This window comes from Gouania willdenowi, chromosome 22, assembly GCF_900634775.1.
Source record: "Gouania willdenowi chromosome 22, fGouWil2.1, whole genome shotgun sequence".
Taxonomy (NCBI): Eukaryota; Metazoa; Chordata; class Actinopteri; order Blenniiformes; family Gobiesocidae; genus Gouania; species Gouania willdenowi.
In genome coordinates, this window is record NC_041065.1 from 29,393,178 (window position 1) to 29,408,064 (window position 14,887).

The 14,887-nt window shown below is 39.2% G+C and overlaps 1 protein-coding gene across 4 annotated transcripts in view; it reads left to right on the plus strand.

Annotated features, from left to right (window-relative positions):
• The window catches only part of myo6b (myosin VIb), a 76,150-nt gene that overhangs the window by 25,880 nt on the left and 35,383 nt on the right, over window positions 1-14,887 (plus strand). For all 4 annotated transcript variants that reach the window (XM_028438963.1, XM_028438965.1, XM_028438964.1 and 1 more), the window contains 3 exons: window positions 5,504-5,648; window positions 11,861-12,018; window positions 14,511-14,602. In XM_028438963.1, coding sequence (XP_028294764.1) covers window positions 5,504-5,648; window positions 11,861-12,018; window positions 14,511-14,602 — 395 coding nt within the window. The remainder of the gene's footprint in view (window positions 1-5,503; window positions 5,649-11,860; window positions 12,019-14,510; window positions 14,603-14,887) is intronic.

The following is a 14,887-nucleotide window of genomic DNA, read 5'->3' on the forward strand; positions in this document are numbered from 1 at the left end:
AGCACTCGCTTCTACCCACTTAGTCAAATAATCAACGAACACAATCAAGTACGCATTCCCAGCTGGGCTGCGAGGCAGCGGGCCAACAAAATCCACACCTACATACTCCCAGGGTTTTTGAGGCACAATGGGAACCATAAAACCTGCAGGTTTCTTCTGACATGGCTTAGTGAACTGGCAGACTGTGCACGATGTTACATAGCGCTTTACGTCAGCGGCCATTTTGGGCCAGAAAAACCTGAAACGCAGTCTTGCCAAAGTCTTAGAAACACCAAGGTGACCTGCAGTGGGGTGGTCATGGTAATAGTCCAGCAAGGTACTTCTAATAGAAGTAGGGGCAAACAGTTTTAGCTCTTTCAAAGGGTGCAAAGCACATTTGGACTTAGAGTCTTTGTAATACAGAAGAGAATCATACACAACATACAGTAACACATTGTCATTGTCTGAGCAGTTCTGTGAGTCTGCTTCAATGTCCCTGAGTAGCGGACCTGCGACTGGATCATCCAACTGTAGCCGTCTCAATTGCGGACGATCAGCTAGCAAGACAGGGGGCAGGGCACGAATGTCCAAACTGCCAATGACCGCGTGTTCTGGTAAGAGGTTTGTTGGACTGCCACAAGACAGCGGTAAGGGGTTTCGAGACAGCGCATCAGGCACTTTGTTGTGTATGCCAGCCTTGTGCACTATTGTGAAGTCAAAGTCCTGTAGACGAAGTGACCAGCGGGCAAGCCGGCCAGTGGGGTTTTGACGGGACATAAGCCATTTGAGACTGCTGTGGTCAGTAAAGATAGTGACATGTACACCTTCAACATATGGGCGAAAGTGCTCCAGGGCCCATATCACAGCAAGGCACTCCTTCTCCGAAGTGCAGTATGGAAGTTCAGCCTTATGAAGGGAGCGACTAGCAAAAGCCACAACATACTCACGACCCATGTCATCCTTTTGCATTAAAGCTGCACCTAGACCAACGTCACATGCGTCAGTGTGGATGGAAAAAGGGCGCTTGAAGTCGGGAAATGACAGGACAGGGGCCGACGTGATATGGTTTTTCAAAATGTCCATGGCTCTTTGGCAATTGTCGTCCCAGTGAAATGCGATGTCTTTCTTCATGAGAGCGTGAAGAGGTTCAGCATGGCGGGCGTAATCCTGAATGAAGCTGCGATAATATCCAGTCAGGCCAAGGAACTGTCGAACGTGTTTCACCGTGGAGGGGGTGTTAAACTCCTGGACCGCCTTAACCTTGTTCAGATCCGGTTTAACACCTGACGACGTGATGCGGTAGCCGAGGAAGGTGAACTCTTTGAGGCAGAACTGACACTTTTTGAGTTTTAAAGACAGGCCAGCAGCTTTAAGTCTGTGTAGCACCTCCCCAAGATCCACCAAGTGCTGTTCAAAGGTAGGTGAGGCAATAACAATGTCATCAAGGTAGACTGCACACGACTTGTAAATGAGGCCAGCAAGTACAGAATTCATGAGTCTTTGAAAAGTTGCGGGCGCGTTGCAAAGCCCAAAGGGGAGCACCCTAAACTGGAAGAGTCCGCAGTGTGAGATGAAGGCAGTTTTTGGTCTTGAGTCCTCTGACACAGCAACCTGCCAATAACCTCGCGCCAAGTCCAACGTTGAGACAAATTTACCCCTTGCCAAAAAGTCTAAAGACTCATCGACTCGAGGTAAGGGATAAGAGTCTTTTCGAGTCACTTGGTTGAGACCCCGAAAGTCTATACAGAACCTTGGGTCAGAGGCTGCTCTGTTGACAATGACTACAGGCGCGGCCCAAGGACTTGTGGAAGGTTCAATGATATTGTCCATCAGCATTTGCTGTACTTGTTCCTCAATCACACGTTTCTTAGCAGGTGACGTGCGATAGGGTGGAAGATTCACAGGTTTCGCATCACCGGTCTCAATGACATGTTCGGTGAGAGCTGTTCGACCAAGATGACCATCAAACATGGGGCCAAACTTGGAGAGCAACCCAACCAAAGCGTCTTTGTCGTTCCCAGAGAGGCTTGCTTCCGACACTTTTGCTGTGAGATCCGAGTTAAGCGATTCAATTGACATTATTGTTCCAGTCGAATGTAGGTATTCATTATCACAGTCTTCCTCCTCCCCATCCACAAGAGGGCATGGGACATCATCCATGTAAACTGTTCTTGTGGGAATGTGAATTGATACAGAAGCTCTCGCCATAAAATCCATTCCCAGAATGAAAGGAGAAGACAGCTTTGGGATTACTGCAAAACGCTGGTAGAAGGTCTTGTTCATGAATCCAATATTGAGCCAAGTGACACCTTCGGGGAAACAAGGAGCATTATTGGCAAGGTTAACTGCAGGTCCAATCCACTCACTTGTTTTGCTGGGGTAGGCGCCATTAAACTGAATAAGATCTGCTCTCACAGCTGATAGAGAAGCACCCGTGTCAAGAGTGGCATCCACAGCAGTAGCATTAAAGTTCACTTTTGCTCTCAGAGGAGTATTCCAGTGGACGTCTGAAAAATTGTCTTCCAAGTGTCCGAGAATCAGTCCATTTTGAGGTGAAGGAGGTGAGCGAGGCTCAGTTAGCGACTGGAGGGAGGTTGGCCTCGGCGAAATGTCCTCCCCCCTCTGTAGTTTCCCGACTGCCTGTTGTGCGGCAGACCCGCGGTGCTGTCATTACCAGTCCTTTGTAGTTCTGAGTTCGGAGGACCTGGCACTGGAGAAGCATTAACACGGCTAGGCCCCACAGCATCAGCACCAATTTGCGCTGAATAAGGTTGGCTGTTACAGTCCGGGCAGGTGCGAGAGGTAAACCCAGGCCGAGAGCATTTAAAGCAGTAAGGCTCAGGTTTACGCTGCTCTTTGTAACGTGAAAAAGTCTGTGACCTACTCGGTCCGAGCACTGAGTGGAGCTCATGAGCGCACAGCAAAAGTTCCATCACAGAAACGATGTTGGCGCCATACAATGCAACTCTGTATTTCTCAAGAGAGTGTTTACTAATAAGCTCAATTTGCTCTTCCTCCGGAGGTGGGCTTTTTAGTTTTTTAAACTCACCCAACATGTGGGCAACAAAGGTTGGGAGTGGCTCATCCTGAGCCTGAACACGATCCAAAAGTCCCCTCAGAACGCGTTCTTGGTTGTCGGAGGGCAGAAAAACAGTCTTGAACAGCTGACAGAACCGAGCCCACGATGTGATGTGGGTGCTCAGAGCCATGAACCATTTCCTGGGTTCTCTTGAAAGAAAACGTGGCAATTCACTCAGTAACTGTTCATCGGTCAGGTTCAAAGAGAATTTGTATGCACTAACAGCCTGTAACCAGTCCTCAGGTAGCACTCTGTCGTCCCCAGCGTACACAGGGGGCTCCAGTTTGGCGTGATGCAACGCTGCCGCGATCACCCTGGAAGTGCTTCCGAGCTCCAGTGAGTGAGGTGGATGGAATGGATTAGTAGTCAGGAATGGATTAGTAATGTTCATATTGACTGTTGACTCCGCTCTGTTTGTAGTAGGGACGTGGGGCGTGGACGTAGCCATTGGGAAAACAGGAGACTGTAGGACTGCAGGAGGAACAGGGTTCTCTTTGCTGAGACGATCCCACTGCTCGAGCATACTCCGCTGCATGTTCAGTGAGTCACGTAAACAGTCACTAAGTCGGCCTACTTCTGCCCTCAGGTCAACTACTTCCTGTCTAAGGTCAGGATTTGTATCATCAACAATACCCTGCTCTGGTACTGAGATAAACTCCATGCCAGAGTCAAATTTCGGGTAGTATGCCATTGTACTTTTCAAAAAGGTTACACTAAAACACAGTATGGTCCTTCTAAAGTAATAAAAGAGTCAGCCAGATTAAACTTTGTTGACATACTTTTTTTTTTTATTTTCTTTTTTAATTTCTTTTTTTTTTATTATTATTATCTTTTTTTTTTTTTTCTTTTTTTTTTAAACCGCACAAAAATGACAAAAATCCGAAAAGGCCGTTAGCAAAATATCCCCCAAAACTAAAAGGAGACTAAAGTGACCATAATCACATCAGACGTAGCTGACACAATGAGTGGCTAATGCGAAATCTATAATAGTGTTGTATTTTATCCCTAGTACATAACTAGCACTCACATTTACAGTCACTATAGTCATTACTCACACAGTCAACGGTCCTTCCAGTCCCAGCAGAGGGAAAAAAACCCATGCAATCCAGCGAGGGATTTCCGTGTTCAAAACCGGCTTTAAAAGTTCAATTTAAAGTTCCATATGGCAGAAGACATTAGCAGAAGAAGAATCCGAAGTAGTCAAGTCCAAAAAGTAGGTCCGTGGTCTGAATCCGTGCCGTGGAGTCGGTATTTATTAATCCAAGGAGACCGATGCAGCACTCACCAGCATCCAGGAATTAGACGGGTCCCGCTCATACCGAGGCTGTGGCGATGTCCGGGAAAAGCTGTCCGGGCGTCCACCAAGGCACGGGAATCACCGAAAAACACCCAGGTGAGGCAGATTAATTCTTAGTGGGCTCCAAAAGCTTGACTGTGGTCCAGAGAAAAATGTTCGGGCGCCATTTGTAACGCGTGGTGATGTATCTTGCCGTGGACGTGTGCTGCTGGATAGCAAAATGAGCAAGACTTCTTGATTTCCACACGGTCTTGTTTATTCTAAAGAAATATGAGGGCTTCACCACTCGTCACATTGCACATCGGCCTGAGTACACGCGGCCGATGTCCACGACATTAAAAGTAAAAGAAAAGAGGAAGTAAACGAAGAAGAGTGACCTAATAAACATACCGAAATAAAAGAGGCGCCACCTTGGGGCGATATACATTCAAAAGTGACTGTTACAAGCTGGAGGGGGGTGACCACCTTTCTTTGTCTTCCAGGGTTTTATTAACTAAAATAATTCATTATAAAGCACAGAAAGCACGCAGACGTACGTCTTTTTTTTCCAGAAATGATTACTTTTACGATATATACTATATGATGCTAATGAGAATCTGTATTTTTAATTAAAGAAAATAATTTGAGTACCCCAGCTTTAAGAATCAGAATCATTTTTGATTTATTTATTTATTTTTTATTGTACAAGACAAGCAAAAGAAAAAAATTTGAAAAACAGCAGCTCTCATAAAAAGGTGCAAGACACAAGACAGTGTAGGAAAAAATACGCAAAAGTAGTAGGCATACAAATAAAAAATAACATATATACTGTATATATTGTTTCGTCCTTTCTTTCTTACTATAAACTTTATATTTTTTTAAATGCATTGAGATAACTGTTGTAAATTGCGCTAAATAAAGTTGAATTGAATTATCGTATATATAATATTTTAATACAAGTGCCAATATGAAAACAACCAATCTTTCCATGTTTTTTTTGTTTCCACATTGTGCTTTTTGATCCTTTCATGTTTAACCTAGAGAGTTTATTCCTTCTATCTGACTTTAGAAAATTACAGTTCATTAGCGCTCTCTTCACAAAGCTTCCTCCGCATTGATTAACTCTGCAGAAAACAACTAATGATTTGCACGTGTTTCTATGTGTGCAGGGGGTTGCATTCTGAAGAATCACTCAGACCAGACTCTGGCGTCCTGTGCCCATTTGTTGGGCCTGGACCAGGACGACCTGCGAGTCAGCCTCACCACCAGAGTCATGCTGACCACAGCAGGGGGCGCCAAAGGAACAGTTATCAAGTAAAAGCAACCACTATACACATTACATCACATGTGTGAGATATGTTATGAGCAAATGTAATGCTCTTCAATAAGACACCTGCAATATGATGGACAAAGGCCATGGAAGGAGGTTAAACCAGTGGTTTCCAACCTTTTTTTTTTTTTATGCATGTGACCCCATTTTGATACCACAAATTTCTGAGGAATTATTATCTATTTCCTCTTTTCTTTGTACTGTATTTTATTGAACAATATTTATATTTGAGATATTGAAAGTGTAGAATACAGTTGTCTTGTGTTTTAATTTGAAAAAAAAATGATAATCAAAAAAATACATTTTTAATCAATGATAATTATTATTTTAATCAATTTAATCAACAAATGTTTTTTTCTTATTACACTTTTACAAAACCGACAAAACTCTACATCAGACACTAGTTTTGTGCGGCTTCCAAACTAAACGCACAAAATGACACTATAAAAACATACAAAATTACAGAGAAATACACTAAAGATAAGAAACATACTGAAAATGATACAAACACAAAATGATAATATACAAAACAAAATTAAAAATACACACAGTGACTCCAAAAATACATAAAACAACAACAAACACACACAAAATGACTCCAAAAAACATAATATTACAGAAAAATATACCAAACGACAACAAAAATATGAAAATGACTCAAATTACACAAAACTAAATATTTATACAAAAAGTACAACTAACAGAAATGTACAAAATTACACCAAAAAAGATACAAAATGACTCCAGAACCACACTACAATGGCAACAAATGAAAAAAATATATATAAAAATGAGTTAAAAAAAAAAAAAAAAAAAAACCCAAACACAGGTATCATGTGCATGTCCCATAGAATTAAACCAGGCAAATCACACACACTAATTTACCCCAGTTTATAACACTACAGAGTACATAGTATGTACACCTCTTTGTATATCCAACTTTCAAACACATACTAATTTTGACCATAGTTGACAACTCTACTTAAGCCCCTCCCACTATATTAATACATACTTCCGACGGGCACTGTACTAGTACAAAACAAATGCAAAAGTACACATAGTTACTCCAAAAAGACACACACAAAAAACTACACAAAAATATACAAAACAACAACAAAACAAAAGTACACATAGTTACTCCAAAAAGACACACAAAAAACTACACAAAAATATACAAAACAGCAACAAAACAAAAGTACACATAGTTACTCCAAAAAGACACACACAAAAAACTACACAAAAATATACAAAACAACAACAAAACAAAAGTACACATAGTTACTCCAAAAAGACACACAAAAAACTACACAAAAATATACAAAACAGCAACAAAACAAAAGTACACATAGTTACTCCAAAAAGACACACACAAAAAACTACACAAAAATATACAAAACAACAACAAAACAAAAGTAAAAGTACACACAGTGGCTCCAAAAATACAAAAAACAACAAAAAGCTTGTTGTCCTTCCCTGTATTAATGCTCAGATTGGTCATTATTCTACATGCTGACATGAATATTGATAATGTGGCCCGTCAGATCAGACAATCACATTTTTGCGGCTCCCGCTGTGATAAAAGTTGCCTATTTCTGCTTTACAGGAAAGCAAATTAAAAAACATGACATACTAGAATACTGCCGTGTTCGTAAACTTGAATATAAGTGTGAGCAGAATGTGTTTTTGACGCCGTCCCTGCTTACTTTGGTGCTGATCTGGTTTCTGAGTGATGAGGCAGGTTTAGTGGATCAATATTTCACGAGGGCCAGATGCTGGCCTGGCCTGGAAGTGTTTTCTCCACATAAATAATGCATGATGTATCTGAAGAGGCAGGGGAGCATGGATGCAGTACAGTAAAGGCTCAGTGTCTGGGGAACAGGTGGAGCCAAGGTGGGGGGAGGATTGGGGGGGGTTGCCCCTCTCCTTAAGCTTTACATATACCCACCCCTCCCCTGGGTGTTCAAGGGTATTAGGGGCTTTGCATATTAATATAGAAAGTGTTTTTTTGGGGGGTTTTTTGGACTGGCGTTTATTGACCTTGTTGTCATTAAAGTGACCGTGAGAAGAACTGGACAAAAACAAACAAGCGCGCAAACCATCACCAAGCGCCAAATCTCCTCTTTACCAGATGTCGGCAGTTATCTAGACATTTTTATTACCCATTAAAAACAATACAGTAGGTTCAAATGTATGGGCACCACCATTTTCTATATATTTCTTTTTTAGAAAAATTGTGATAAAATGCACAATTCAGATCTGATCTGGATGGAACTCAGTGAGGAACCAACCCATTATAGCAGGGGTTCTCAACTAGTCTTACCCTGGGACCCACATTTTTCCACCGCCATTAAATCGCGACCCACGTTTTTCAAAAATAGCTTTTGAAAACACATGTTCTCTTTTTTAAAACATAAATTTATAGATTTTCCTGTGCAACATGCACTTCACAGCATGCCTGTCTAAAAAAAAGTTTCTTTCAAAATAAAAGACAAGTCCAACATGAGAGACCTTAAGTATTTATTTATTTTTGACCAGCTGATCGCGACCCACAGAATACTGGTCCGCGAGCCACAAATTTCATAAATATCGGTCATTCCAAACCAAGAAATTAGGTTTGTTTTGTTTTTTTAATCCACCAATAATAAGATATGTGACTTTTTAATTTTTCAAACCGATCCAGAGTAAGTATATTTATCTGTATTCCCTCCAAAATATTTGATGGAATCTTCCATGGCAATAAAGTTTATGTTTTGTCAAAGTTTTGTCAAAATCCTTTAAAGCACTTTTCATGCAATCCTGCTAACAAACAAATTAGAACGTGTCTATTCGTACGGTTGCTATTGTACGTTTTTGATTTGATGAACCTCAATAAATAATGAACTAATCCAATGTGGTTCCACCAAATTTCATAAAGATCGGTGAATTACGAACCAAAACATTTACTTTTTAAAATTTCATTAATTTTGAGAGATAGTGATTTCTTTTTTTTTTTTTTTCTAACCAATCAGAAGTCAATCAGACTCTTTCATGGCGTGAGGCTAGGATGTCAAACTCAGTTTAGTTCAGGGGCAAAATGCTTGATCTTAAGTGGGCTACAGATTATATGCGGGAAAACAAATAAATTCACCATTATTGTACCTTAGTTTTCACTTCTACGTATACATAAAATACAAAATATGTAAGAAACCAACACTATCCAAGTAATAAGTGACAGATACTGTCCGAACAGGATCTACACTTTAAATGTCCAAGATTTACTGACCAATCTCTACTTAATTAAGAGAAATATCATATATTTTGAGGAAAATTGAAGGATTGTGTTAGAATTTATAGGTTTTTTTTATAATTTTAACATTAAAATGACTGCAATCGTGCAATAAACTGTGAGCACCTGCAAATATTGTTGAGTTTCATTTACACAATAGAGTCATTTCTACATTATTAAATTATTAATTAAATTAAATTGGGCTTTAAGCCTTTATTGGTATATATGTTGTTATACACATGTAAATTTGCCCTCTGCAATTTTACCCATCCCAGAGGAGCAGTCTACTGATACATAATATACAAAATATGTAAGAAACCGACCATTTCAGAGCAATAAGTATGATAACAGTCTCAGCAGGATCTTTACTTTAAATTTATGAGATTTTGTGACCAAATTCTATTAAATCAAGGGAAATATGTCATAATTTGAAAAATAAAGGATTTACTAAGAATTTTGAGTTTTATTTAACAGTTTAACATTAAAAATGACTAAACGCAGGGAAAACTCTGAGCCCCTGCAAATTATCATGTTTTCTGTGTCATTTTTACTTTCTCCTGCCGGCCGAATTGGATGGTCCAAAGGGCCGGATTTGGCCCCCGGGCCATGAGTTTGACACATCCGGCAAAAGGTCTATGTTTGGTTAAATTTTTTTAAAAATCCTTACGTTACTTTTATGTATTTTTTTTAACAGACAAACAAAACGCACAAATGAATACAAGCTGTGATCAATTAAAATGACATGAATAAATCAAACATACCTCATTGGATGATGCTGTTGGTTCCTTAGATTATAATTCATTTCCCACTCTTTGGTAAACCTTGAACAATCTTCACACTTGTTTTTGTGTCCAAGCTGCAGGATTCTAAGCTTTCTCTAGTGAACCTCATGTTGAGTGCTTTCATTGGTCGGACCTGAAGCAGGTGGTTTGATTAGAGAGCTCCACCCTGCCATGAACTAACAATGACGTTTTTTTTTATCTTTAAAATGATATAACGGCTATAGGGATGCCTTTTTATTTATGAATTCAACATTTTTCCCCCCTCATTTGAGATCTTTGAGTTGAACTAATGGTGACCCTGGAGCTGCACTGTGACCAATCACTGAACCTCTTTAAATAATTTAATATAAAATGCTGTTAAGGGCCATTAGAGAGTCAAGTCAAGTTCAAAGTTCTCCGTTTTCTTTTAGAGTCCATTATTTTTGGCCTAGAAACCTGCATTTTTAAAGTGATCAGCCTGTAATGATCAAAAATAAGAGATGTTTAGAGACAAAAAATCACATGAATCCAAACTTTGGTTTACGCAGGAATATATGTTGAAATTATAGCTTCTGCGCAGCAATGGTTGGGGCCAGGCCATTTTAAGCAAAACAAGAGCAGCTGTTTGTGTGTCAAAAATTCAGTTATCAAGACAAAATTATGAAAATACACAAAGTGCATCCAGACAGCATGGAGATGTTTGTCATTAGTTTTTAACAATGATTTAATGTTTAAAAATGCCGTATTTGCATTGTCAGAGCTGTAACAGGAAAAGGAATTACTCAAGAAAAATGACAGATGAAAAGAAGAAACAAAAGAAAGAAATGAGAAAAAGAAAAAAGAAAAAAAAACATACTTAATATAGAAAAATTGATCATAAAAAATAAAATAATAATACAAATTGTGAAGACGTTATCCAGCAAGTTTGGTTTGAAGTGAGCAGAAATTCTTGAAAAAGATTTTTATTTTATATTTTATTTTTTAAAGGTTTTATAGTTTTTGGAAAAAAACAGTGATGGGCTTCCTATTTTTTTCAACCTTGGGGTTGGGGCCCCATGGTGGGATCCCTGGAATTAAAATGTGGTCAACTGAAATGTCTAGTAATTAGTAGAACACACAACATATATCAAATAACTGTATCTTATAATTAAACTTTATCAAATATAAATCTAGTTCAAATAAAATGTAGTATAAAACTATCTGAGGTGGGACGATTGGGTCACGACCCGAAAAAGGTTGTGAACCTTTGTTTTTAACAATGATTTATTGGCTCCTTGAGTGAAAAACTGATGCTTAAAAATGTCGTACTTGAATTGTCTCCAATTGTTCAAATCAGAGCTGTAAAAAAAATAAATTTCTGAGAATAAATTTCAAAATTCAATGATTCTAGGGGGGAATTACTTACTTACAGCTCAAGAAAAGAAAAAAATGAGAGAGAAAAGAATACTTAAAATAATGAAATTGATAATATAAAATAATAGGAATAATAAAAATGTTGTAATTTTTAAAAATATTTTCAATAAATCAAAAAGTGTTATGCAGCAAGTTTGGTAAAAAAAAAAAAGTGATGGACTCCTTAACTTGAAAAAGGTTTAAATTTGCAAAAGTTTCTTCAGTATTGGGGCTACCGTTTGGTGAAAATTGTAAATCTGGAGCACATATCGATGACTTTAGAGCAGTGTTTCTCAACCTTGGGGTTGGGACCCTTGGTAGGTCGCTGGAATTAAAATGTGGTCGCCTGAAATGTCTAGTAATTGGTAAAAAATAAAAAAATAACGACTGTATCTTATACTTAAACTTTCTCAAACATAAATCTAGTTCAAATAAAATGCAGTATGAAAATATCTGAGGTGAGCACTAATCCTGACTACTCTGTATTTCCAACACACTTTAATAAACATTATCAAAAATGTATTCTCTTAAATTGGGTCACGACCAGATAAAGGTTGTGAACCTCTGCTTTAGAATCTCTCTGTAGCAGCACCTTGAGGACTGTTGGCCTGTTTTTGCAGCTGATGTAATATGGGATGTAACTGGACCTTTGTGCAAAATGTGGTGATTTCTGCCCAATAAAGACAGCTTCCTGGTAGCTGAGACTGGTTGTTATAGGAGACCAGTTTGCTCTAATTCCACATTGTTTCGCACTTTCCTGTTTCTTGTGTCACCTCAGGGTGCCGCTAAAGGTGGAGCAAGCGAACAACGCCCGCGACGCTCTGGCTAAGGTGGTTTACAGTCGCCTCTTTGATCACGTGGTGAAACGAGTGAACCAGTGTTTCCCATTCAAGACTTCTTCCAACTTCATCGGGGTGTTGGACATCGCTGGCTTCGGTAATAAATTACATACAGTATAATCTAGATCAGGGGGTCACCAACCTCTCTGAAACTGCGTGCTACTTCAAAGCTCGCGAATAGTCTGAAGGGCTACCACCAATTCAAAAAGCACGTTAATAAATGTTAAATTACTGTAGGCGTTATGTTTTTCCCACGCTTTGAACCCTGTGGCTTAGACAATGCTGTGGCTAATTTGTGGATTTTTCCTGGTTTTACATGCTTCATGCCATCCAAAAATTGAGCTCTGTCACATTAGACCAATAAATTTACAGTTAAGGTGAACCAATGAAGCAGTTAACGTTAAATCGAGCATGCTCCCTCTGAATTATTCTGATCAGTGACTTTGTCACGCTCACACACTGGACTCTGAGGCTGATGGAGAACAGCACAGCCTTGATGCAGTAAAAGTCAATCATAAATGAAGGACATGGTGTAAGTTTAGTCTAGCTCAAGGATCTGCAACCTGCGGCTCTGGAGCCTCATGTGGCTCTTTGACTCTTTTGCAATGGCTCCCTATAGTTTTAAAGAAAACAATAAATTAAAACAATGAATTGTTAACTTGTTAACTTTTACAGCCCATCAACTTCCTCTGCAACTGTGGTAACCTTAACGTTTAAATCCCTGGTAAGATAACTAAACTAACAAAAACATTATTCTGGAAGAGAATAGAGATTGTATTTGTGTGTTGAAATGCCAGCTTAATGTGCATGCTTGATATGTTGCAAGAAATTAGAAATTAGCATGTGTTGACTGACATCATGTGTTTCAAGTTATTTTTTGAAACCCTTCAAATCCATGAACTCATCAAATTATTCAAAATTATTTTAACTGTATAGAATTTTATACACTGTATTGTTTTCATTGAGAAGGTTTTTGATTTGTTTTAATCCAGGTGAGATTAGGTAAAATGGCTCCTTTGAGAGTACAGGTTGCAGACCCTTGAAGCTTGAATGTGTTTTAGATCAAGCAGCTCATCAGTGCGTGGACATGAGTGAGTGCATGCGCGGCCGTTGCGGGTGTGTGTGAGTGAGCAAACGTGTGTGTGTGCGTGTCTGTTAGTCTTAAATAGAGCCCAACACGGCGACCGAGACAGGAAGTGAGGTTTATGTTTACAGTGCAGTTAGTCAATAAAGTACAGTTCCCCAACAACGAAACTGCCCGTTCTTTCTGCACGGTTCCACCTTTATTGAGCGTTAGGTCTGAGAAACTGTCCATGGTTAGGAGATGAAAACGGGAACGGTTTTAACAGAAACAATAAACCATGAAATTGCCAAATCACAAGGTTTATTTTGTTTAGAAGTGATCGCTTCCATATTCTGACTGAGTCCGGACTCGACGTGATCGCTCCGCGGTAGTTCACGGTAAGAAGAACGGACAAAGCGGTGTATCGGTCTGGTTCCAGTAAAAAGTGACCATAAAAAGCTGTAAATTCACTGATATGCAGACGTGGAGCAGCGAGGAGGAGACTTCATGTGGAGAAAGAAACTTATCAGTTCAAATACAGAAATCTCCTTTAAAGCACCCACCTATGTGCCCGTTCTGATTGGCCGAGTCGTCTGAAGGGCACCCTCATTAGCCAATAGAGTGCGGCCTATGCAACGCAGCGGCCTTTTTGCGGATTTTTCTTGGAAAATGGCAAAATTATTTGAATGTTGCCAATATAGCGGTGCGCTTTATAGTCCGAAAATTACGAAATCACGTTTTCACTTAAAGTTTCCGCGTGCGTCAACACTTTTTTCTCCTAATTTATGCATTTGTTTAATTTTCATTAGGTTTCACAGGAAATCATCATGTTTAAACATTGAATATGTTTGTACAATTTAATTATTATATCATCTTATCACAATCGTACACAAACCTGTGACACGTTTGTCACAATGTTTCAGTGAAAATAAACATTTTACAAGGTAATTTAATACTAAAACGTATAAAGTGTAGCAGTATGTAACCCTACTGAGGCACTGACTACATTTGTATTTATATGTGTGGGTTTGAAGCCTGGCAAGCAAATCACATTTTAGACGGAACTCATTGGAGACGAGAGCTCCAGAACAGGCCTGAGGGCATCTCACAGGGTCCATGCGGGCCACCTGGTGCCCACGGGCACCATGTTGGTGACTCCAAATAGATACAACATGAAAGTGTCAGAAGTTTTTTTAATTTTTTTTTTAACAAACTGTTGCTTCTGCCCACTTTTAAACCGTCTCTCTATTTTTTACAGATTGCTGCTCTTTTTTTGATGTCACTACTTATTCTGCTGCTTATGATTCAGCGTGTTCATAAGACACTTGGCTGTGCAACACGATTCCTTAATTTACATCCCCTAATGCACACACATGCTTCATTAGCATCCGTTCTTTCTCGAAATTAGCTTCCTATGCTGCCTCAATTAACAAAGGCTGTGTAAAAATTTCTGATCATAGGAATAAATTGAAATTGATGTTGTCTTTTTTTTTTGTTTTTCCCTGCTTCTGTTTCCTCCTCTTAAGAGTATTTCGAGCATAACAGCTTTGAGCAGTTCTGTATTAATTACTGCAATGAGAAGCTGCAGCAGTTCTTCAATGAGCGCATCCTGAAAGAGGTGAGTGAAGTGTTCTTTAACCCAAACCCAGTCCACTCCAATGGGTTTATTTGCTATATTTTCCATACTTCCCTCCATGCTTTCATTAGAATCCTAATTTCTCACGGGAGGTGACGAAGCTTGCTCCTATCTTGTGTTTTTTTGAACAATGTTCCAAGCTTTCTAATTAATAGGCCACACACTTGTGGTTTGAGCGTATATTATTGCTTCACGTATTTGTTGTCAGTTTAATGGTTTTGTTCTCAACCCACACAGAAATTCTCTTTTATAGTCTTACGTTTATTA